Here is a 23,709-nt window from a genome sequence, read left to right on the forward strand (position 1 = left end):
TAATAATTAATCATTCTTGATTTTGTTTTTATTATTATTAATTGCTTTTTTAATGTGATTAATTGGGACCCACCAATCCTAAGTCATATCCCATGGAAATTAATGTTGAATCTGTCTAAGTAGTGGAAGATTTGAAGATGAGGGGCCCCACACAAGACAAGTGCAGATCCCTTGAGATTAATTGATGGATTTGGAGTGTTATGTGTTGTGTGTGATGGTTTGGGAATTTTGTCTCCACTATTGACATACTCATTGGTATTTTGGCAGGGTCTTTTTAGTAATTAAATAATTATAGATGGGAAAATTTGTAATTATTTTTTTCTTGGTTGGTTAATTTGGTAGGAGAGGCAGAGAGATCTTGGTAATGAATGATGGGGCCTTTTAGACATGAAAAAAGGTTGGAGCTCTATCATTTCTTTGTAATTATTAGAATTTGAAGGGGTGGAATCATTATTATTCAAAAGTACTTTACCATGATTCCCGTTTAAATGGACATGAAGGGGGACAATTATTATTATTATTGTTTTATTTTATTTTTTGAGATTCTATTATGATGCAAAAGAAAAAAGAGAACAAAGGGTGGAAAGGCAGGATTTAGCTTTTGAGGATTTCAACCTTTTTGAACAATTCATTATGTATATATCAAATGAAAGGAAAGAAAAGAAGAATATTGCAAAATCATGGGGCTATTCTGTTACAATTCCAATTTATAAGTCCAAGAAAACTGGGCCAATTACTCATAGTGGGGCCGATTGGGCCATCACCGGTCTAGGAAAATGGATCTGGCCCATAATGCTCACCAAATTTTTGGACCAGAAAAAGGTTAAATTAATTCATCAGAAATAGACCATCATCATGATTACATGTATTACTATTATTAATTAAGTGTGAGTTTAGATTGTCAATATATGTTTTTGACTAAAATTACGCTAAAAAAAACTTATTCTTTTACATAAAATAATCACTTGGGTTTAGATTGTATACGAAGATCGAGTGTGCTTCGTCCACATCGGTTCACAGGCATCATCAGTATCAACTAACATCTTTGATGAAGAGACTCACTCTTGTCCATACCAAAATTGTTAAAATATCACAACCATATATTTCTGGAGCTGAACAAGCTTACGTAAAATTGTGGCCAATTCTTATCACATTTTAAATAAGTCACCTCAAAGATCAACTGTTTGATTTGACAGTTGGATGTCTTACGGATATATAAGAATCTTACACTACCTGTTTCTATTTTCCTACTTAATTGTCCCTTTCTGAGAAGCCATCAAAATTCCTTCACTGAAATCCAAAAAACAAATATAGCCTAAAAAGTTGAAAAGGGGAGAGAAGACCAAAAAGTTGGTAAACTACAAGTGAAGTCACATGATCCAACTATTTATGGGTGTGTATATACATTATTCAAAGGGTCAAAAGGTAAAATACATAGGTAGCCAAGTAAAATTACCCCAATATTTCACCCTAACAGAAGCTACAAACTCTGATTTGAAACTAAAACCTGAATGAATTTGTGGTTTGGAAAGACCTAAACTAGCGAAAGAAGAAAGAGTGACTGGACTAATTCTCTGCGTTACCACAAGAGCACGGCATACAAGCAGTGTTTTCTTGAACAATAATCAACATACAATTACATTTGACTTTCAGAGATAAGTACACGATATACTATCAGTTCCAAGAGACTTCCAGAGTATACTTCTGCAAGGCCAGTTAGTCTGTGGCAGCTGCATTGCCCGTCTCACTAGAGTCTACAGTAGATGAAGATGGTGATGATATTGTTTTTCCCTTGATATCAGATGTTCCTAGATCCTTCCCCTTTCCACTACTGGATGTTTGCAGAAGCTCCAGCTGACGTTGCAGAAACTGACCAAATTTAGGGGTATAAAAAGTAGTGTTAAGTCCAAGCAGTTCTGCAGCTCCGCCAACATATATATTTATAAATGAAAAGGGGGGGAACATACATATATATATATTTCAAAAACTGTAGAAAACTAAACAGAGTCATGATCTCTCTCTATCACTCACACTGAAAGACACAGACAGAGATAATTTTGTATGGAACATCTCTCATTTCACCCTGACCGACAGCATTGAAGCATGTGCTTTGTACACCTCCCCCCCCCCCTCTCTTTACCCCCCCCCCCCCCCCTCTCTTTGTTGCTATTACATTTAAGTTTTTAATATTCTGTAAAGTGGCATGCTCCCACAAATTATGATCTAATCATGAAATTTGATGTTTGTCGCATGTAATTGTGTTGGTACATCTCTTAATGTTTACATTATGAAAGTAGCCAAATTAGGAAAGACTGGCTTGAAGCAAATATAGGACTTTCAATCATCTCAGGCTTCATCTCCACAACAAAAACGTACAGGACACAAGAAAAAGAAAAAAGTCCATGATAATTAAGGAATTACCTCAATCTGGTGTTCAATTAGTTTGACTTGTAAATCATGTTCAGATGCATTCCCTGAAGCAAAATGTCCATTGAATCCCTGGAACTGTGGAGGGACAAAACTGCCCTGAGGTAACTGAGGAAAGACCATGTTAGCAAGCTGATGCTCTTGAGACAGTCCACTCACAGCTCCATCTTCACCATCACTTGCCACTACATTGTTGCCACAATGTCCAAATGTTTGAGGAAGTAAGGTATATCCAGGAGACCTGGCAGATATTCAAAAACCAATTTATAACACCCACATGGAAGATGCCACACATGAATATCTATATGCTCAGCTTGATATCATCCCATACAACCTATATGCTCTCCAGTGAACAATGCTACATCCCAAATGAGAATTATCATGAACTATAAAGCAATCTATGGTAATAGCCCAAGAAAGAAGAGTTAAGGAAATTCTGAAAACCCAAATTGAGGAAAAACAGAGTTTCAACACTTTCCAGCTTCCATCATGAAATAATAATGCATACCACGATAGAGTGACAAGACACAGTATACAAAAAAATGCATACCACGATAGAGTATTTGGAGAAGGATAGACAAAAGATTTCTCATATATCGAGGCAGCAGTTGCGGCAGCTTGGAGCCTAGCCTGATGATGACTGACATTATCATTTGCCACTCTATCACCGACAGAGCCTTGCGTAGGTGTACCAGGAATGCTAGTTCCTGTGTCCCAACAATAATGCTAGTCAACAATTTTTAGAAGTACAACAATGGGGTTCTTCAACATCAAACAGATCCGCACATGAAGTCAACTTTGAAATTCTAGATCTCAGATCAGCAAACTTGACTCAGTTTAAAACGGGCCTACTAGAAAATGCCTCAAACTACTTCCCTGATGGCATAATGCATATGCTCAACAAGGATTGAACCCTGTTGCTATAATGGGCCTAAAATCCAACAGAAGCGTATCACAACCAAGTGGAAAACATACCTCGCTGATGACCATCGCCCCTTAATCCAGAAGTTGACGTCCCATTTTCAGGTGGTACAACAAGCGCTCTGCATGTAGGGCATGTATTTTGTCTTTCTAACCACGACCTGAGGCAGTGGACATGAAAAAGATGCCCACAATTAAGTTTCTTCGCTACAGTCATCTCCTCACGGCATATAATGCAGGTCACATCACTTCTGCACAGAAGGAAACAAAGCATTGTGAATGAGAGTTGTCAGCGGAAACCACACTACTTGTTTCCACTGAGGGAAAACCGCTTACGAATTGAGCTCTTCAGGTGTTGCATCTGGGAAGCGATCATTCATATTTGACGTGATCTTCCGATAACGTATGTAATCAGCCACACGTATTTTAAAATTGCGGAACGTCTCGTACAGCTCCCGAATCAAGTGAAGAGGCACGCCATAATTACTGGGGAAAGAAAAGAGCAAATAATAATTCCAAACTTGAAACATTTGGCTGATGAGAGTGGATTAGGAAAGAGCAATAAATGATGTTCACGAAATGAGATCATCAGGAAATTATTTAAATAGTCTCGATTCACAATAGAGCTACATTTGCCAGTCTGCCAAATAGTAAAGTCTATTTCTTGTACTGGGCCACATTAACTGAAGTATATAGGACTTCTTTTAACTCAAAAAAAAAAATAAAAAAAATTATAGGACTTTAATCTGGTTAAATGATAAATCTCCACATAAAACATCCGATCCAGAGGAAAAAAGTTGTTGTTTTAGTAGAAAATACCAAAAACCAGCATAGTTAAAGAGAAACATTTCACATAGAGAGGAAACACATACACCATCCAAGTTATAAAATGAACATTAACAAGAATGAACAGGCACTCTGTAATTTATAAAGGTGCACATGTAAACCTCGCGAGGAGCACATAAGCAGGTATAGATATGCATAAAACTTGATAATGAACACATGCAAGTATACATGCCATGCTTCAGATAATCATGATATTTTATCCTAAACCATGTAGAAGAAATTGAGCTGAAGGTTGCTTACACAAAAATGACAAGGAAGAAGCACATATACATAGTCAAGTGGAGCAAGTCTCGGACAAGCTCCAAGTAGAAGGTGTAGACAGCTTTCTTTTCCCATTGTCCTTCCATAAGCATGTCACTGACGTAGAATACATACTTCACAAACGTTGATACAGTTGTTGTGGCCAATATCATGTATCTGAGAAATATAAAATTTCCCAGAATAACAGCTTTAGAAAAACCTTCCAACAACAACACAAATATGAACAAATAACATAGTCAAAGAAACTTACTCAAATGCAAAGAAAAGTGAAACTGATGCCTTTCTGGTTTTTACCAAAAACTTGACTGAGTTATAGAGAAAGATACTGTCAACAAGGAGGAGGAATCCCAAGAAAGACACGATGCGGATGTGAGAGAGCTTAGGGACAGATGGAGTTGTTTCAATGTATTCAACTCTCTTTTGGGCCAACCAATGCAAAGCCTTGATCAGAAGTAAAGCAGTAACTAATGCAAGAAATGTAACTGAAAAATCTTGTCTGAAGATAGTGATTGCAAAAAGTATTTCCATGACTTCCCGCCACGATTGCTCATTCAGCCTTTCAACTTCCGCTTCTCGCAGTGAGCCAAGGAAGATTTTCTTGGTCAATTGCCACAAAATGCACATAACAACCAGGCCCATATTTAAAAGAAGTGCCAAGCTGATCTTTGAAGTCGACAAGTAAACCATTGCGGGATAAAACTGGCCTCTACTACTAAAGGCATGATAAATAACAGCCAATGTAGCTATTAAGCTAAGCCCAGCATAAGTTTGCAGCTTCATCATTTGACTTAGTTACCTGTTGATCACATTCAATCAATTAATTATTTCCAGATATCATATAGAAAGAGAGATCAATTTGACTGATTTTTTAACAAAGTAACTATAATCTCAGTATGTTTAGGTTCTGCAAAGTGAAAGTTCAACTATTATCAGATTCGCTTAATAAAACTCTTTCAGAACATCAATTAAAGGAAATTTAACCGAGATACAAATACGTTTGTCCAAGGAGACAGAGACTAAAGCATGCGTTTATAATTCACGCCATTTAACAAAACGGATAGAATCATTATGTCAAATACAGCACGAACTCCACCACTCCTCACCCCCACCCACCAAAAGGGAGAGAGAGAGAGAGTCTCATAGAGCATAAAGTTGATCAATTAATCGATCATTTCCAAGTTTTCATAAATACATGAAACTCATCAGTTTCTGTTTACTATTACGGAAATTTCAGCATCTCACCATAAAACAAAGAAGAAAAAATTGAAAAGTAGGACAAGGATGTTAATTCCTGCGCAGAAGGAAGGGGAAAACCAACCGCCAATGAGAACCCAACGTCCAATTGCTCATTCAGAAGAAGAAAATTAAAAGAAAGATAATCGGAAAATGATGCATACTATGGATCTTGTGCAGACCGACTGGGGCAATAGAGAAGAAGAAAATTGAAAAGAAGGAGAAGAGAATGGAGAGGAGAAATAAATACCAGGAGGGCCGCGGAGGTGGATCCGTACAGGAGTGGCCGCGCCGCCGGAGAGAAGACGGATCGTTGGTGGGGTTAATTTGGGGGAAAAACAAGAACAAGACTACCTGAAGACTATTCAAATGAAGTAAGAAATATTCACATATATATTGAATTAGGGCAGAATATGAACTTCCCATGTGATAAAGATAGCAATAATTTCCACATATCTAATTAGAAAGGGTTTCCTAAATTTTCAATTTTGTGGAAAATGATAATATATTTTGACTACCAAAAAAAGTATTATTTATAACAAAATTCTCATAATTTCATTTTACCTTTTACATTCTTTTTCTATGCTGTGTCCAAAATTTATTAAGCTCGAGACCTTATGCCTCCCATGGAATTTTGTACATGAATTTTATACAATGTCACCCAATCTAGTTGGACTCAAGATTAATCTCATACTAGTAAACTTGACTTATTCTATATATGTGCATAATTTTTAAAAAATATTATAAAATATTAAAATTAATTAGTTTAATTAAATATTAAAATTGACATATCAAAATAATTAAGACACCAATTACTCGTCTTCAATTATATATTATATAGATTTAACGAATTCTATTTTATTATTAACTTTTTTTCCGGTCACAGTATTTGCTATGATAAGTAAAAATTCAACTTGTGAGAGACTTGTGCATATATTTAGTTACAATAAGTTTTGCAAAAATAAAAAAATAAAAAAAATTATTACCCTTACAAAAGGGCAAAACAATAATTTCCTTTGCATCTCCGTCGAAGAGAAGCAACAGATACATTTATGAAGGAATTCTACAAAACTGTATGACTGGAAAGAAGAGAGACTTTGCTACAATTGTGCTAACTCTGTGGTTAAACAAAACAATTTGCTTTCGGCAAAGAATTGTGTGTATAACTTGTGTTCAGATTGATGTCCCCATCGAGCCACGAACGATCTCGCATACTGAAATAACATTTTCGATGCTCAACAACACTATGATGCACCACTCCAGCAAGTCCGACTTCCGGTTTTGGAGCACTTCTTGGAGAAAATGAATGTTATGCTGCAGCAAAGAGACGATCTCATCATCGATCACATTGGCCTTAACCCAAAATGAGAAATTGGATGTACACATACCTCGACGAACTTTAACTTAAAATCAAGGTTTCCGAATCGCTGAGTGACCTCGTATTCCTCACGAAGGTAGTCCAGTATTTGCGCGTATTTTGCATCTCTCCATGCAATTTCTGATCTGAAGTATGGACAATAAAGACTTTAAAAAGAGTTCTAAAAGAAATAAATTTGTTGGGATAAGTTTGCGGATAAAATGCGTTGGGCGAGATAAGAGTTAGATTATCGTTCGATGTGCTTAATGTGTTCGCAAGAGCGCCAAATCACATTAGAAAGTTTGTCAGACATATATGCAAAATTTACCTCTCAAACAGACCGACTTTTAGGATCACATCAGCAAGATTTGAATTAGCCTTCCCAACGAGTTGGAACAACTTCCTCCTATCCATTGTGAAAGTACCAGTTTTCTCCATTCCGCGATTTATTTCTGCAAACTCTTCGACCATACCGTCAACCTAGGAGGCGGAGAAAATATTCAAGTTTAGCTTAAGACTGCAGAAGGGCTATGTTGAGCTACTTATTGCATTTTATGGCAGCCGTGAGCTACATGCTTCCACAGCAGCATTACGGAAATTTAAAGAACAGATTATAAAAAATGTAGAAAAACAGAAACAGAAATATAGGTAACAATTTACCTGGGAGACAAAATAGTCGAGAGCAATGCTTTGGCCGAGCACGCTACTGATTACGCGAATGCTATCTGTGTCCAGATTTTTAAGGACAATGTAATCTGGACCCCCCTGCATATCCTCAACCAACAAAGGCTTCTCTTTTATAGCATAATCTGATGTAACAAGAAAAGTTGACAGGATGAAATAATGAAATATCATCCAGCAGATGCAGTAGTAATTATACGGGCAAGCAGTAGTAATACACAACTTTGGACAAACTAATCAGCAGTTCAGCACAAAGAAATACTGGATATTTCATATAGTAATTGAAGAACTGGATTGACGTTTAACTTCTTTTAGTACTTTGATAGACTAAATAATAGGTGTAGTTCTCGCCCTCCCCAAGGCCCAAGAAACCCGGAGCTGCAACCTATGTTAATGCCTCAACCACAGGCCCATCCTTGGTCTCCAGATCATTTCCATACCATCATAAGTTGTTACTATCCCCTCTATAGGCATCTATTTGAACTGAACTGTGACAAAGTTAAGCGTTATATACTCATTGGCAACTTTGATCAAACTTCAATTCTCGTCGTTCCTCCAAACCCAAACCTCAAGCATACCCATCCAGGTCAAACTCCCTCCCTCTCTTTCTTGGGTGCACAATCATCCACGTAGACTCTCGCAGACACGCTACTTGACAAAATCAACTATATGATGTACTTCAAGCAAAAAAGGGGCCATCCTTGTAACGCATCAGCATTACTTACTATATTAAACTCAATACCAATTGAGTAGCACACTATTTTGAGTTCATAGAAGCAATTCAATACCAACAGGTTACTGATTCCAAGCACATTTAGCATAAGAAATGGTGAAGATGCACACATGTGAGCCAACAATATCTAGCAGAAGAAAAGGAGTCCCACCATCTTTTCTCATCTCGGGAAGCAAACCAGATCCGTGTCGTCTGACAGCCTGCATGTAGAAATCAACTTCATGATCCTCCACATTGAATAGGACTGATGAACCATACTGGAAGACAACCATGTAGCGATAACAACTCACATTCTGCTCAACAGGTCCTCCCTGAAATGAAAGAGTCACTTTGCCATGAGGCATAGGTCAAAGTCTTGAATGCACTAGGTGTAAGCGTGATATCTTCTTACATTTTGCAATGGGGAATCACAAAATCTGAGAGCAATATAATTTGACGAACGCGAGCTTGGAGGGATAACATATCTTGAATTCTCAGCTTGCATACTCTTCAAATCAACACTGCAAAAACCATGAATCTGAGGGACCAGAAAATCCAGATGGAACACCGAGGAAGAAGGGGGATGGTGAGTGTAGGTGAGTAATTCGATGATAAACAAACATCACCATGGACGAATTAAGAAGAAAATCAATTCTTGACAAATTAACATCCCAATCAAGAAACAGACACGGTTATACATGCAAAACCAACAGATTTGACATAAAAAGAAAGAAAGAAACAGATGCAACACTACTAAGCATCCATAATTAAGCCAAAAGTAACAGAAAATTCTCAGCAAAATTAACATCAAATCCACAAATAAAACTGTAAGCAACCAATATATCGAAAGCCCGACATGTTCCAAAATAAAAAATTGCCATGAATATCAGTGGAAGCTGCAACTCAGGTATACAGCGACAATTACAGAGGAGTGGAACCTGGTGCAGAGAAAGAAAGCTTTAACTGGGATTTTCCCATCCTCCTCATTCTCCAGAGATTCTTCCTCCACCACGTGCCGCTGATTAAACTCATGAATCCTGACATCAAAGTCTTCAGCATAGTGCGGGGATGGAGATGGGAGTGCAGAAAATGACCTAAAATTCAAGAAATAATTTCTGGGTTCTGAAATTAAAGGTGAAATTGGAGATCTGGGAAACGGGTTTGGGCTAATATAGGGATTATTGATCGATTTGGTTACAAGTATGACGCGGGAGATTATGAGGGAAGCTCTCCATCTCCCCATTCACTGGGTCTTGTTGCAAGATTCTATCTTGAATATCTGAATCTCTTCTTCTTTTTGCCCTTTCCTCCTCAGTTTTACATCGCGTTTCCGGTCCTCAAAAATGGAGGGGAATTTTGTTTCTTGTTCGTTGATGTTAAAAGTTAAGAGGGATTAACGAAGTAAACGGTAAAAGGCAAACTGAACTGAAATTTCACTTGGGGCAAAAGCTTTTTGTAGGGCTTGTGTTCTTACACATGCGGTTTAGGTCATTTCGTTAAGAGAAACATTAATTAAGCATTAATGTTAATCGGATTAATTATTATTAATATTCACAAAAGATAAATTATTTCGTCGCTTCTATGACCTAATTATACAGACAACCTCCTGCTATTTGTAAGTGCTAGGGTAATATATTTCATAAATATTTGTGTAAAATTTGACGAGATGGAGATTTAGAATATTTACAAGTATATATTTTGTAGTTGGAAAAATTATATATAATATACCTGAAATTTGTTTTCGTCTAATAAAGATATTTATCAATTAATTAAAATTTATCGAATTTATTAATATATGAAAAAACTTATATTTTTTATCAAACTATCATTATATATTTTCACAAACTCAAACATGCAAGGAGTGTTTTTTCACCTTGAGAAGAGTATTCCAGTCAAATAAATATTTATTTGATATGCAATAAATTATTGATAAGTTAATCGAGATTAAATATAATTTTTTATTAATATAAATAAATTTAATAACTTTTTGACTAATTAAAAAAATAAAAAATAAACATAAAAAATATTAAATAATTTTTTACGTGTAATTATCCCTAATTAGAAGTACAACTTGAAAACATATGCTTCTAGTTTATAAAATTTAGGAACTACTTGAAAATTTAAGTTATTTAAAATAGTTAGCAACTATTGTATATTTCTAAATTTCTTTCTTGGAAATAATAATAATAAAAAGAAAAGGTATTATCGCAATCCTCGTGGTCTGAAGTCCAAACACCACGTTGTCGCAGGATCTCTCTTCCCACAATTGATGTTGAATGCACTCATGAAAAGCACCTGAAATAGGTTGAGCACAAAACCCTACTGAATCGGAGACCATTCTAGTGGAAAAATCCCCAAAAAGAAAGAGAGGTAGCAGCAAGATTTGGATTTTATAAATGGCTGTATCAGGAGATTTCAGGGTTTCTGCGGCTCTAAATCCATATAAATTCAATCCCCTTCGCGCTCCACCGCATTTTCCTCCTTCTAAGGTTTGTTCCAGCTCTTCCCCATTTTCGGAATTGGTTTTCATGTACTTCGTTTAATTGAATTTTTTCACTGCAATGCGTTGCGGGGTGTAATTTGGGGACTTTGTGTTCGTTTTCTTTTCCGGGAAGCATAATAATGCTTACTTCACAGGAAGAACTTTTATAAAACCTGCTCGTTGTATTACCGGAGAAGGGCTACATTGTCTATTGAAGTCTATTATTGTATAATTTTGGGTTTAAGCTGATTAATTACGTCGAATGATTTTATCCTTCATCCAGCTGGAACTATTTTGATCAATTCCCTGAAAACTGTGAACTGATTGCCATGCAGCTATACTGGTTTTTGCTAGTATAGATTCGTTAATATCATTTCTGAAATTTGGAAGCATTTCTGAAACAATGGGAATGGGATTTTGCTTTGCTGGTAACGGTATTGTTGTGCTTGATGCTCATTTTTCAGATTCATTCAGGAAAAGTGGCCTGTGGTAATTTGGTAAGTTAAAGGTTGGTGCGGGCTTTTAATCCGTAGTCGACTATGCATTCTATCTTTCCAGTTCTCTGGGAAGTTGTTTGAGTTTGCTCTATCTGGACTATTCTTGCATTTTCCTTGGTAGGTATATGTCTTAGAATTAGAGAGCTGGACTATGACTTCCTGGAACTTGCTTGCTTATGCATGGATCTGTGGTTCTTCCGGACGTGATTCCTCAGTACTCTTTCTGTAGATATAGCTGTTTTTATCTTGTTATTCTTGAATCATTGCATATTGTAAAGTGTCTTGTTGCAAGATTTCACTTGCTTCTGAGGGTTCAGATGATTGATTCAACTTTAAGATATATTGTTTTGGAGCAACATTGTGCTAAATTGTAGATAACTAGGTGTTATTAGGTACTTACGCGAGCACATTTTTCTGGGATAGGTGGAGTACAATGTGTTTGCTAATGGCACAACTAGTGTTTGTCGGTCAGGAGTAGATCACAACACTCGTCTTCACTCGAAACGTCCCCTTGGAAATTTCGGAGAATATAAGCTCTCCCCAAATTCCTTCAGCCAGGAGATTGAGAGCTTCCTCCTCAACACAATCAACATGAACTTCTTCGACCGCCTAAACTTGGCATGGAAGATAATGTTTCCATCCCCTACATCAAGAAGAAATTCCAATGCAAACATTGCCAAGCAACGACTAAAGATGATTCTCTTCTCCGATCGATGTGCCGTCAGTGATGAGGCGAAGCAGAAAATAGTGACCAACGTGGTCAATGCACTGTCTGATTTCATCGAGATAGAATCACAGGACAAAGTTCAACTCAGCGTGTCAACCGATCCGGATCTTGGCACCATTTATTCTGTCACGGTACCAGTGCGGCGGGTGAGATCAGAGTATCAGGTTGACGATGAAACTGGAACAATATCGAACATCGAGTACAAAGATACCGGAGAAAGTACTGGTTCTGTCGATGTTAAGTTTGATTTCTATATTCCGAGTGACAAATTCAGCGATTTTAGCGTGTGAAATTAGGTGGTGCTTGAGCTGGAGGGCTAACAAGAAAAAGAGAGAAATATAAGCAGTGTTTCTGGTTCTGTTGGCATTGTTTTAATCTTTTCTCTTCTTATACACTACAGTTGGCTGTTCAGATACAATGTAACCACCAGAACAGGCTGGTATTTTGTATATATCTATTAACTTCTTTCAGGTGGTGTAAATGAAATTGCAAACTGTGAGAATGTGTTTGCCTTTTCATTTGAGATGCATTATCGTGTCATTGAACATACTATAAATGTATTTGAATACAATAAGAAAATAAAAGGCAGTAAATACATAACATAACAAGAACTTCCTATGTTTTTGCTGGTCACGTGTATAAATGATGTAATAAATTTGAAATAGAAAATGTTGATGGGTATAAATGATGAAACAAAATTTGAAACAAAAAATTCAATCCGTTAAATTTGTGTGGCTGTGTGTTTTGCTGCTATGCTATAGTACATGTGTTGTTTATGGTACAGTATGATAAGTGCTGCATATGCTTTTCTTTTCTCTCCACTATAGCTCCTATCTTATCGTGTTCGTTTATACTTAGAGTAAATATTATTTTATAGCTAAAAATGCTAATACTCTGTTGTTGCATTATATCTTGCAGGTTTCTTCTATATTGGATTTATTCTTCTTCAATCCTATTCGTGTTTCTATTAAGAGGATATGGAAACTACTACTCCATTCATAGTAGATTTCATTAATAGTTATAATAAATAATATATAATAATATCAATATTGAGGTTTTAGTACAAAATTTATATTTCCAACAATTACTTCAAACTATATATAGTAATATGAATTTTGAGTACTCATATATAAATTCATAGTTTATACTTCTTAGTGTCAAATAACATGTTATCCCTTCTTTTTTCATCATCCATATAGATTACTTGTGTTTTTGTTTTTTTATTAATAACAATAAGTAATTATAATAATTATCTCGATACACAAAGTAATAATTTAATTTAATCAATGTATTAATATGATTAATAATAATAAATAAGTTATTATGACCCATATAAAGTGAAAAAAATACCCACATGTAGAATTTGAATACATGATCTCAAATTTATTCATGAGATGTCAAATTTATTTATGAAATCTCAATTTAAATTTTATTAATTAATATATATATATTTTTAAGAAAAAAGCATGTAGTTCGAAACTGACACACTGTTAGTACCGGGGACGAGTTCGCACCCTAAAACAACCACCTAATAAAATAGTCGCGTTAGGCGGCTTAAAAGATAGATACCACAAAAAGGTCCTCCCCAAACACAGCGTCGTTTTGACGCAAATACCCGAAAGCAATCACACCCGTCAACCGCTTCAGCACAGAGATCGACGGCCCAAAGCCAATCATCTGTTTCGCCTACACTGAAAACCCTGAAATCTCCTCCTCCCGCAACGCAAAAACCCTATCACATATATAAACACAACCGAAGTCGCTCGCCCCCCAGCCTCGGCTATCTGCTTGCATTCCGCCAGTTTCTCTCTCTAGGTTTATCATTCAGTTGGTTTATCTCTCTATTTTCGCCGCCGAGGATGTCTGACGAGGAGCATCACTTCGAGTCGAAGGCCGACGCCGGGGCTTCCAAAACTTATCCGCAGCAGGCGGGGACTATCCGTAAGAACGGTTACATTGTTATCAAAGGTCGCCCTTGCAAGGTTTGATCTATCTATCTCTGTCTCGTTTGCCGTACTGCGTTTTGGTTCCACTTGAGATCTGTGTAAATTAGCTAATTTCTTCAGTTGGGACACATAGTTGATTTTGTCTATCAGTTGTTATCGTGCGGCGATTCGCTTTCTGCTAATTTTGCGGTTTGAGATCGGTTTAGTTCGTCGATTAAAATTTATTGTTGAATTTTGCTATATGAAGCTTTTTGTCTTGTCATTGCTGACTTGGGATTCTTATGCATAGAATTGATTGGGTAATTTTATATGTTTCTATATGAATACCACTGTGCGTATGATTTGGCTTCATTAAGGAACTAGCTTTAAAAGTTTTTTATGATTCTGAACTGTGGCACCGTTAATATTTATGAAAGTTCTGGATGTTGTGCAGTGTACTAAGATATTGATTGTATTCTGGTAGATATGGAGACACTAGTTAATCCAGGGATCCAGGATGCTTATTTGTAGAATGTCTAGGCAGAGAACCATTGATTGGCTATGGACACAATCATCCTTCCTACTATGACTCATTTGCTCTAATATCAAAAACCACCTCAAATTAAAAAATAGACCTTAAAAAATGTTGTAGAGGAAAATCTGAGGAAAAAGTAGATTGGTTTTCTATCATTGATGATGACATGGAAAGTATTTGGTTGCTAGTAGTAGAACTAATCTTGATTAACATTTTTAATCTTTCACAACTTTTGGGAATAAGTATCTAGCGGCCAGAGGGGGAAAGATTCAATTTTAATATAGAATTAAATTATTTTATCTGCTAAAAGTTATTCTTTAGAATGACTTCCTTCATCAAGTCTATACAATGCTAATATGCCCATGATGTTGCAGGTTGTTGAAGTTTCAACCTCCAAAACTGGAAAGCACGGTCATGCCAAATGTCATTTTGTGGGCATTGACATCTTCACTTCAAAGAAGCTTGAAGATATTGTCCCCTCTTCCCACAATTGTGATGTATGGATATTCACTTTGTTCTTCTTTTTTCATTATTTACTTCATGTGTTTCATCTTTTATTGTGGAGGGTGAGGATTAAAGTAATTTTCATTTTACAGGTTCCACATGTTACTCGCACTGACTACCAGCTCATTGACATATCTGAGGATGGATTTGTATGTTCTTCATATCTCTACTTATTATAATTTCTATATTGCTGTTGTTTGCACCATGGTTAATAGACCTTGGTGAAAAATTCTTCTAGGTGAGCCTGCTGACAGAGAATGGAAACACTAAAGATGACCTCAGGCTTCCAACTGATGAGAATCTGCTTTCTCAGGTTGTATTCATTTAGACTTTCAATGGCTGATTTGAAATTGTCTTCATGTTTTATATATCTATACATATATGTGTATAGATTTCACCACTCATCATGACATGTCTTGTTTGGCTAAATTTACAGATCAAGGATGGGTTCGGTGAGGGGAAAGACCTTGTTGTGAGTGTTATGTCTGCCATGGGAGAGGAGCAGATCTGTGCCCTCAAGGATATTGGTCCCAAGTAGCTGGCTTTGGTTGGTGGGATTGTGCAATGGTTTTAACTTTAAATGAGATAGACATGATAATTATAGAATAGTGGAGATGATGGGAGGACTTTGGGTCATCTTATTCAGATTTGTTGGCTGAATCATTGATGGCTTACGTCCTCGACTATTAAGAGACTGCTTTATTAGGATCATGTGGGTCTCGGTTATGCTCTACTTCTTTTCACAGTTTTCTAATTTTTTTCCCAAGAGCCGTTCGAATCTCATGTTTTTTTATTAAGGTGTGGGTGTTGAATTTTATGTTGCGGGCAAGTTATGTTGATAACTTTTACAGTCCGGAAGCATTTCTGTTTTTAGTGATCTTGTTATTATTCTGTCGGTTTTACTTCTGAGCATATATTTTGCGGCCTTGCCAGGCAATTTTCCTTGCATGAAATTGAATTTCTCGTGGAATGCAATGTTTACTTGCAATGGTGTTGGAAAGTTGATTCTATCGATAGTTGCATTTGTGTAGGTTCGGTCATGGTTTCATTATTAAAGGGAAAGTAGCACTATACCTCGTGCCATTTGGGGTTGTAAGTGAGATGGAGGAGAGAAGTACTGAAATCCTGGACAAATCCTTATTTATCCCTTGTTAGTCAACCAACCATTATTATGTCTTGGTTGCATAAAATCACAAGTCATTTAATGATTATCTTCATTGGTTGCGTGATATGACCTTTTTTTTTCAGCAACGTATTTTAATAAGTCTTTTTACTCAAACTGGTTTTAGATCAAATTAAATAAATTGCAAATCAAGTGTGGTGATGCATTTACCATGTCATTTCATTTTTTTTTAAAACTATGTTGCTAGTGTATTACAATAATTTTCCTGTATTTCAAATGGTTCCTTGTTTCTACCCCCAAATTTTGGGAGAATAATAATCTTTACTAATTCTGTTCTGAATTTTGTCGTCTTATAAGGGATAGAGGAGCAACGTCTGGCACATATATAATTGCAAATTCCGGTCTTGGTCGCTTGCAGTTGCAGTCAATAATAGGACCGCTCGAGGTTTGTGGTTTCAGTGGACAGTTGCTGGGCATAAGCTAACGAGCGATCCAATTCTTCACATATGTTGGATCCACATCTTGAGAAGTTGGCCTAATTTAACCAGATAAACGCTACTCTTTTTGGCATAGGATATCAAAAGAATTAAAAAAATAAATAAAACAGGCAGGGTGGTGAAAGCGAAAGAATCTACACCATGTTGCTCAACCAATAATCCTACGTGCCCTGCATCTACCAGTAACATCACTTGCTTAACTCACTGTAATTCCTATATTATACGTATTAAATATTTTGGCATTTCTCTATCAAGTTGCTTTCCATTATTCACAACTCCCAATTATTTTCCATGAAATACAATTCAAGAATTTATCAGATTTTGTGGAGTTGTAGAATTAAGAAGGAGATACCAAAAAATGAATTTCCCACGTCCTCAGAGATGAATATTTTAGGACAAGATGCCCCAAACAAGGGGTACATGATGAGTTAGTTCCTCACATTCTCCATATTTTAATTGAGCGACGGCCAACCTCACATGGTGACGCCGATCCATCTCTTTGGTGCGTAGCGGTGTGCAGACTACATCAACATCTTCTTAGCCCACGCTCATTAAATTGGAACAAGACAATCTATCTTGAAGGCCGCCCGCCCACGTCCTCCGCCACACAACCAGACAATCCCAATTCCCATCTCGTCAGTTTCTAGTACATCACTTTCACATCAACACCACTTGCGTCTATATTCTTCGCACTAAACTAAACCCTCAAGATAAGAGTGACTACCCACACGTCCCTCCCAATTTCCCACACTCAACATATCAACAGCACTAAACTATTGGAAAATGAAGTCAAAGGCAACAGTGACATACCAATTTGGCAATCGTGCTCAGTAGTAGGCAAATGCAATAAAACTGCTAGCTTAATTTCTCTTCATTCACATGATCCCGAATTGAAACGCTCAATGACCAATATGATTTATCTGGATATTTACTTTTATGATAAATTACAATGGGTTCTCATAACATTTATTATAATTTTAAATAATTTTTTAATATTTGAAAAATTATAAATACTCTGTTTAAATTAATGTGAGCTGTCATGAGGAGTATTTGTTTTAAACAATCATTATTTCAAAAAAATATTTGTAATTGTTAAAACATATAAGGGAGTATTTGTAATTGTAACAAATTTAAAAAAAATTCATTTGAATTTATCCTTACTTCTATTAGTCCAAACTACCCACATCAATAGTGTGTAATTTTTTTCACATCTTATGAAAAATATATAAATTGAAATTATTGTAATAAAAATATTAAATATATATTATCTTGACAACTAAGGAAACGAATATAAGTATATAATAAATATTCAAAATTATTAATTAAAATCTGTTGAAAGTGATATTTAAGGGAGTTTCTAATTCGCTTAGTTGTCAGGCTTGAGAAGTTGTTGGGGCCAAGTTAACAAAACTGTATTCTTTTTTTTTTAAAAAAAAAATGAAAAAGAAAAAGAAAAAGAATTATTGTTAAATCTTCATAGACTTTTTACTGGAAAAAAGAAAAGAAAAAAAAAAAGAGAAATTGTAGAAAAGCAGAAGCGACGACTTTTGCTAAAATAGAAACCCAAAAAACTTGTTCGCAGACTTTAACACACGCAAAATCGCACGTCAAACTGAGCCTGAATCCAATGGCTGACAACAAGCCTCCACCACCGCCACCCTCATCGTCTAAACCTCCGCCCACGATCACTCTGCCGCCCAGAACTGCAATGGACAATTTCTTCACAGGGGTGAGTCCTGGCCCCATGACTCTGGTTTCTAACTTATTTGCTGAAAATGATGCGGACAGCGACTGTCGCTCCTTCTCACAGCTTCTCGCCGGCGCCATATCGTCTCCGGCAGCTCTACCAAACGTTAGACAGAATTTTGCTCATCCGCAGCCGGAGAGTAGGGGTGGAGGTGGTGGGACTGGGGAGTTTAGGTTTCAGCAGAGTAGGCCGGCCGGGTTGGTGGTAACACAGCCGCTGGGAATGTTTACGATTCCTCCGGGGTTGAGTCCTGCGAGCTTGCTAGATTCTCCGGGGTTCTTTTCTTCATCACAGGTAGTTAATAGAGGTTTTAATTTCCTGTTTTTTTGTTTGCTTTGATTTGAGGTGGTTTTTTTTTGGTTAGAAGTTATTGGTGTGGTTTTATGCGTATATGTGTCTTTTTGGTGCTTACTTATTAAAGCTATGAAACTGTAATGTAATTGTGAAAACTGTATTTGTGATTGGTTTATTGTTGTATACTGAAGATGGCATGGAGAAAGAAGGAAAAAAAAGCTATTCTTTTTGGGTCATTTTCTCAAGATAAAATGGAAACTTTTGACACTTCTTTTAAGGAAAATTCTTACCCAAACTAAGTTGTCTCTTAACATAATGCACTTGCTATGTGATTGGTCACTTTTTCTGAAATATAAACCAATCATAAAAATTGGTTCAGGTGGTGCCAAATGGTCTGGGTTAGAGTTTCCCTTCTGTTAAAGCTTTATGATGAGTTATTTTGGCAATGAGCAGAGACAGGGGGTGTTATCCATTTATCGGCTTATATATTTGTTGGTAAAGATATTGGTTTGTTTAGAAAGTACTGTAGACAGGACGTACAAGCAAAATGTGGGAGTTTTGGGGAGGCTCCAAATATTGGTTTTGTATCCAATTTAAGTAGAAACTAAACTTATTCCTCCTTTTGTATGTAGTTCTTACATTTCGTAGAAAATATCAAAGCTCGTGTAAAACTTCATGTGACGAAATTAACAGGGATGAATTTTCATCAATGCCAAAAAATGTTTCTAATTGATTGAAAATGGAAAACGTCTGCAATCCGAGTAATTAATTGATGAAACTCGAATGATCTTGAACATGGCTAACTTATGCTGGAATGACAAACCACCTTTTCTAAATGAAACCTATAAGCTTGTACATTAGGACTTCTTCTGATTTCTGTATTACGGAATTTTAGTTAAAGGCTTTAGAGGTTCTTATTCCTCATAAAAAAGAGCCTAGTTTTATGGATTGCCGTTTGCAAATGTAATTTGCTGCTGGTGTTCATGGTTGAGATACACATAAATACCTGAGAGCTCCTTAGTAATCAATATATAGTATAGAGATAGATAAATATGCATGTGTATACATATATAAAGAGGTCCTGGAAGAAAAGGCTTTGTGCCTTAACCTCTTAATCAGTGGGCCATTTGTTCTAATTTTAGTTTTGTGGCTTACTCTTGCTCTAATGCAAGAAACACAACTAAAGATTATAATTCCATTTCACATATAACCTTTTTTAGTGTGAAAACAGCTGGATCCTACACTTATCTTCATGGCAAGAGCTTATGAACTTTTTCCCTGCTATATACTAGATGGGTAGGAAGGGAAAGAATATTCCATATTTGGAACTAGATCTTTGGCCTCTTGTACTTCTTCAAAGTCATTACCATTATATCTATGCTATAAAACAGAGTTTTGTAGAGAAAGAATGGTTTCTTATTCTGTGGTTCTCCTTTATGAAATTTCTCATTTCTCCCCTTGATATGGATATACATTTATCTCCTGTCTGGTATGGTGATGAAATTTGATGTAATTATAGTAAAAGGACATCTCCTTTGATGCATATACTGTTAGCCATTTGCCCTGCACTGTTCACTAATTTGAGTGATTCTTTCCCTGTAAGTTAAAACTTGGGGCACTTCGGGCATCTATTGAGTGATACTCAGCAGTATGCTACAGCATGAAACCTATGCAAATGATTGTCTGTGTGCAATCCAAAATGTTGGGAAAGTTTGAGCAGTTCTGATATGATTTGGAGGCAGTATGTCTCCCTGGGAAGTGAGAGTTTTACTATCTTAGTTTAGAAAGTGTTAGAATTTTCTTCCTTGAAGATATTGTTCGACTTCTTGGACATGTAACTTTGCCCCTGTTTCAAATACTTATTGTCCCCCTTCTGCTTGAAGTAGGATCCCTTTGGAATGTCACATCAACAAATCCTGGCCCGGGTTACTGCTCAAGCTCAAAATCAGATGCAAATCCAGCCTGAATACCCGTCTTTATCATCAGCTCCTGCTTTATCTGCTTCCCATCTCCAACCTTTTCCTTCCAATGCATCTTTGCAGCAGCAGATATCTCCATCTTTGCCAGACCCGAAAATCATGAAGGAGTCATCTGATATTTCTCACACTGATCAGAAATCTCAACCTGCTAGCTTCAATGTTGATAAACCTACTGATGATGGGTACAATTGGCGCAAGTATGGGCAGAAGCAGGTGAAAGGCAGTGAGTTCCCTAGAAGCTATTATAAATGTACTCATCCCAATTGTCCAGTCAAGAAGAAAGTTGAACGGTCTCTTGATGGTCAAATAACTGAGATCATATACAAAGGCCAACACAACCATTCCCCACCTAGTAAACGTACGAAAGATACTGGAAACGCGAATGGAACCATGAACCCTCAGGGAAACTCTGAACTTGGCTCTGATGGTCGGACTGGAAACTTGAATGAACCTAAGGAGGGGCTTCCTTATTTATCATCCACCAGAGATCTGGAAGCTAGCCAAGCTACACCTGAACATATATCTGGATCAAGTGACAGTGAAGAAGTGGGTAATGCTGAAGCTAGACTAGATGATGAGGATAAGCCTGAATCCAAAAGAAGGTATATGGTTTCCCATATTATGGATATCTAATAAATGATTGTTTGTAAATTTATTATAAAGTATTACAAGGTGAAACATTAGCAGGAATTTCGAGGTTCAGACTTCAGAGCAAGCATCATCCCATCGCACGGTTACCGAGCCTAGGATCATCGTCCAGACCACGAGTGAAGTTGACCTTTTGGATGATGGTTATAGATGGCGAAAATATGGCCAGAAGGTCGTTAAAGGGAACCCTTACCCAAGGTGAAAACTTTGTTTTTCATTGCCAAAGTTGGAAAACTGTCTTATGATGTGAAGATATATTGATACTTCCATTAGATTGCTAACTTTGTGGAAACATAGTTGGAGTGTGTTCTTTGATTTTGCGATTGCTGGACCTAATATACAGAATCCCATTATTCAGCATTTGCAATGCCAATCGATGTTAGCTTCATCTGTCTTAATGAATGTGTGTTTGTGCTTCAGCATTTTCTCTGAAGTCATCTTGCTTGTGTTTGCAGAAGCTACTACAAGTGTACTAACCCCGGTTGCAATGTCCGGAAGCATGTTGAAAGGGCAGCAAGTGACCCAAAAGCTGTTATAACAACATATGAGGGTAAACACAACCATGATCTACCCGTTGCTAGAGGCAGCAGCCACAGCACCGCAAATGCTTCTTTACAGTTGAGACCACACAACTCAGTAGCTGACAGATCAAGAGCAGATGGAAGAATGGAATTTGGCAGCAATGAGCAACAGCCTGTAGCCCTTCTGCGGTTCAAAGAAGAACAGATAACATAGCTTTCTTATAAATGAATGGGACAAGCCAAGGTACTGAAATTGCTACTATGAGGTACATGAGACTACTGGTGAGTATGCTTGAGCTATGCTTGCTCCTGGCTATATTTACTTAACACAGACGTACAAAGAGATGCAGAGAGTAGGTTATACAAATGGCTGAAACAACAAAATACAAAAGCTTGAGTTGAACAGGATTGTTTGTAAATTTTCGTCAACAGGAAACAACTATTGTAGTGTTGTTGACATGTGCATTCTTTCTGTAAATTATTTTGTATTGCTAATATTGTATTGTGAAACACACGAGCAACGGGGGTGGATCTTTGGACTTGCCATTTGAAAAATGAAGATAGTTTTTTTGTTGTTTTGGATTTCAAGCCATTTACTTGTATTTGTCTGCTTCTTTACCAAATCTTTAATAATACAATATTAGCAATATCAAATGACGGGCAGCTGGAAGAACTTGTTAGGTCTATGCTATCAGGTACTCTGTTTACTGTTTTCGAGTATCAGTTCGATGCAACTTCTAAATACTTCTGTTTGGGTGTTGACAGTGGAGAAAAATGTGTAATCAATGTCTTTTGTGCATGAATGTGAATTTCATTCAACTGTACATGGGATGATTGGATACTCTCCATGCACTTATCCAGACACACGGACTTGTACATATACTGAGCATTTTCCCATATTGTTCAGCTAATCAGCCATTGATGAGAGGTAAGCGTCTTGCTATCTTCCTCCCCTATTTATTTACATTGACATGAATTCTGTTACACATTGGTCTAAATCAACTCTCTTTTGAGAAATAAATGCAAAGAACCAAAAATTGAAGAATTTTTTCGACCTCAATGTTCTAAAGATCAGCCTATGATAGAAGAACTAGCTTCTTAAACACCAGCAAAAGAATATTTGCAAGCTTAATGAGCTTCTGCTTGTGCTCTCTCCTCCTCCCCATCTGGAAACATCTGTTTTCAATATTTACCTTCTCCTTTGCAAACACCACCTATGCCTAGGTGGGGGTTGGGGTAGAAGACATGTGTTCGACTGCCTTCTTGTGGGTCAAATGTTCTCTCTCGAATGTATTGATCTCCATTTTTACCCCATCTTATTCATCAGTCGGAGTTACTAGTGTTCGCATCTGGCCACAATTTACAAGATCTACTTTGTTGAGTCGGATGCAACACAACACTTTCTCAGGCAGTTCCTCAGGGGTTTGTGCCTGCAGCCAACAAAAGTGTGATAAATGTTTCAGGAAGAATGAGAGTGGTCACTATCTTAGTGTTATAAGCATAAAAATCAGTTGTGTCTGCTGTTTTCTTGAACAAGAAACCTACTATATGCTATGTTCTACTGAATCTGGTGGTAATCCAAAGAATTACCTGAATTGTCAATCCGAGATCAAGTATGCCGTGTTTCAGACGTTCTCGAAATGCTTGAAATCCTTTCCTAGATATATAGCTGAAACGATGTACGTCGAGGTCTATTTCAAAGTAGTTAGTGCCCTGCAAACAAGGAACCAATGAGAGACTCTTGAAACAAAATTTTCAATAAGAAGCTTTTGTTTTCTGTTCAAATACCAAA

The 23,709-nt window shown here is 36.8% G+C and overlaps 6 protein-coding genes across 11 annotated transcripts in view; 3 read left to right on the top strand and 3 right to left on the bottom strand.

Moving 5' to 3' along the window:
- LOC105156511 (ERAD-associated E3 ubiquitin-protein ligase HRD1B-like) lies at window positions 1,351-6,093 on the bottom strand. The gene is made up of 8 exons (XM_011072663.2): window positions 5,939-6,093; window positions 4,706-5,251; window positions 4,435-4,611; window positions 3,685-3,834; window positions 3,403-3,599; window positions 2,978-3,134; window positions 2,422-2,668; window positions 1,351-1,869 (listed from the first exon to the last, which is right to left on the bottom strand). The coding sequence occupies exons 2-8, from the start codon at window positions 5,236-5,238 to the stop codon at window positions 1,717-1,719; spliced, it is 1,614 nt and encodes a 537-aa protein (XP_011070965.1). The 5' UTR covers window positions 5,239-5,251; window positions 5,939-6,093; the 3' UTR covers window positions 1,351-1,716.
- On the bottom strand, window positions 6,582-9,877 carry LOC105156512. Its single transcript, XM_011072664.2, has 7 exons — window positions 9,377-9,877; window positions 8,851-8,959; window positions 8,611-8,770; window positions 7,706-7,854; window positions 7,374-7,525; window positions 7,077-7,191; window positions 6,582-7,002 (listed from the first exon to the last, which is right to left on the bottom strand). Exons 1-7 carry the CDS (start codon window positions 9,679-9,681, stop codon window positions 6,862-6,864), a joined length of 1,131 nt encoding a protein of 376 aa, XP_011070966.1. The 5' UTR covers window positions 9,682-9,877; the 3' UTR covers window positions 6,582-6,861.
- LOC105156513 (cell division topological specificity factor homolog, chloroplastic-like) lies at window positions 10,697-12,625 on the top strand. Its single transcript, XM_011072665.2, has 2 exons — window positions 10,697-10,927; window positions 11,841-12,625. The coding sequence occupies exons 1-2, from the start codon at window positions 10,835-10,837 to the stop codon at window positions 12,432-12,434; spliced, it is 687 nt and encodes a 228-aa protein (XP_011070967.1). The 5' UTR covers window positions 10,697-10,834; the 3' UTR covers window positions 12,435-12,625.
- LOC105156514 (eukaryotic translation initiation factor 5A-2) lies at window positions 13,795-16,010 on the top strand. Its single transcript, XM_011072666.2, has 5 exons — window positions 13,795-14,126; window positions 14,979-15,101; window positions 15,201-15,257; window positions 15,347-15,421; window positions 15,545-16,010. The coding sequence occupies exons 1-5, from the start codon at window positions 14,004-14,006 to the stop codon at window positions 15,644-15,646; spliced, it is 480 nt and encodes a 159-aa protein (XP_011070968.1). The 5' UTR covers window positions 13,795-14,003; the 3' UTR covers window positions 15,647-16,010.
- Window positions 18,111-22,492, top strand: LOC105156515 (probable WRKY transcription factor 3). Of its 3 annotated transcripts, XM_020692117.1 has the most exons (5): window positions 18,111-18,457; window positions 18,539-18,769; window positions 20,656-21,350; window positions 21,433-21,594; window positions 21,852-22,492. In XM_020692117.1, exons 1-5 carry the CDS (start codon window positions 18,356-18,358, stop codon window positions 22,129-22,131), a joined length of 1,470 nt encoding a protein of 489 aa, XP_020547776.1. In that variant the 5' UTR covers window positions 18,111-18,355; the 3' UTR covers window positions 22,132-22,492. The 3 variants fall into 3 exon arrangements, with proteins under 3 accessions (XP_020547776.1, XP_011070969.1, XP_011070970.1); XM_011072667.2 differs by having other exon boundaries at window positions 18,127-18,769; XM_011072668.2 differs by having other exon boundaries at window positions 18,157-18,769; window positions 21,436-21,594.
- The window catches only part of LOC105156516, a 4,806-nt gene continuing 3,745 nt past the window's right edge, over window positions 22,649-23,709 (bottom strand). For 3 of the 4 annotated variants that reach the window (XM_011072669.2, XM_020692119.1, XM_020692118.1), the window contains 2 exons: window positions 23,508-23,630; window positions 22,651-23,347 (listed from right to left, as the gene is read on the bottom strand). In XM_011072669.2, the coding sequence (XP_011070971.1) occupies window positions 23,234-23,347; window positions 23,508-23,630 (237 nt within the window). In that variant the 3' untranslated portion in view covers window positions 22,651-23,233. Of the gene's footprint in view, window positions 23,348-23,507; window positions 23,631-23,709 lie in introns of all 4 variants that reach the window. The other variant, XM_011072670.2, reaches the window with a different exon arrangement.

This window comes from Sesamum indicum, linkage group LG2, assembly GCF_000512975.1.
Source record: "Sesamum indicum cultivar Zhongzhi No. 13 linkage group LG2, S_indicum_v1.0, whole genome shotgun sequence".
Classification (NCBI taxonomy): domain Eukaryota; kingdom Viridiplantae; phylum Streptophyta; class Magnoliopsida; order Lamiales; family Pedaliaceae; genus Sesamum; species Sesamum indicum.

Excerpts from the sequence above, each read along its gene's own strand:
- LOC105156511 (XM_011072663.2), bottom strand. The coding sequence starts at position 5,238 with ATGATGAAGCTGCAAACTTATGCTGGGCTTAGCTTAATAGCTACATTG. Across the intron at positions 4,612-4,705 it reads TCACTTTTCTTTGCATTTGA|ATACATGATATTGGCCACAA; the intron begins GTAAGTTTCTTT and ends TATATTTCTCAG. Across the intron at positions 3,600-3,684 it reads ACACCTGAAGAGCTCAATTC|AAGTGATGTGACCTGCATTA; the intron begins GTAAGCGGTTTT and ends CCTTCTGTGCAG.
- LOC105156512 (XM_011072664.2), bottom strand. The coding sequence starts at position 9,681 with ATGGGGAGATGGAGAGCTTCCCTCATAATCTCCCGCGTCATACTTGTA. Across the intron at positions 7,192-7,373 it reads AAAGTCGGTCTGTTTGAGAG|ATCAGAAATTGCATGGAGAG; the intron begins GTAAATTTTGCA and ends TCCATACTTCAG. Across the intron at positions 7,003-7,076 it reads TTAAGTTAAAGTTCGTCGAG|CATAACATTCATTTTCTCCA; the intron begins GTATGTGTACAT and ends TCTTTGCTGCAG.
- LOC105156513 (XM_011072665.2), top strand. The coding sequence starts at position 10,835 with ATGGCTGTATCAGGAGATTTCAGGGTTTCTGCGGCTCTAAATCCATAT. Across the intron at positions 10,928-11,840 it reads CGCATTTTCCTCCTTCTAAG|GTGGAGTACAATGTGTTTGC; the intron begins GTTTGTTCCAGC and ends TTTCTGGGATAG.
- LOC105156514 (XM_011072666.2), top strand. The coding sequence starts at position 14,004 with ATGTCTGACGAGGAGCATCACTTCGAGTCGAAGGCCGACGCCGGGGCT. Across the intron at positions 14,127-14,978 it reads TCAAAGGTCGCCCTTGCAAG|GTTGTTGAAGTTTCAACCTC; the intron begins GTTTGATCTATC and ends ATGATGTTGCAG. Across the intron at positions 15,258-15,346 it reads ACATATCTGAGGATGGATTT|GTGAGCCTGCTGACAGAGAA; the intron begins GTATGTTCTTCA and ends AAATTCTTCTAG.
- LOC105156515 (XM_011072667.2), top strand. The coding sequence starts at position 18,356 with ATGGCTGACAACAAGCCTCCACCACCGCCACCCTCATCGTCTAAACCT. Across the intron at positions 18,770-20,655 it reads GGTTCTTTTCTTCATCACAG|GATCCCTTTGGAATGTCACA; the intron begins GTAGTTAATAGA and ends TGCTTGAAGTAG. Across the intron at positions 21,595-21,851 it reads AAAGGGAACCCTTACCCAAG|AAGCTACTACAAGTGTACTA; the intron begins GTGAAAACTTTG and ends TTGTGTTTGCAG.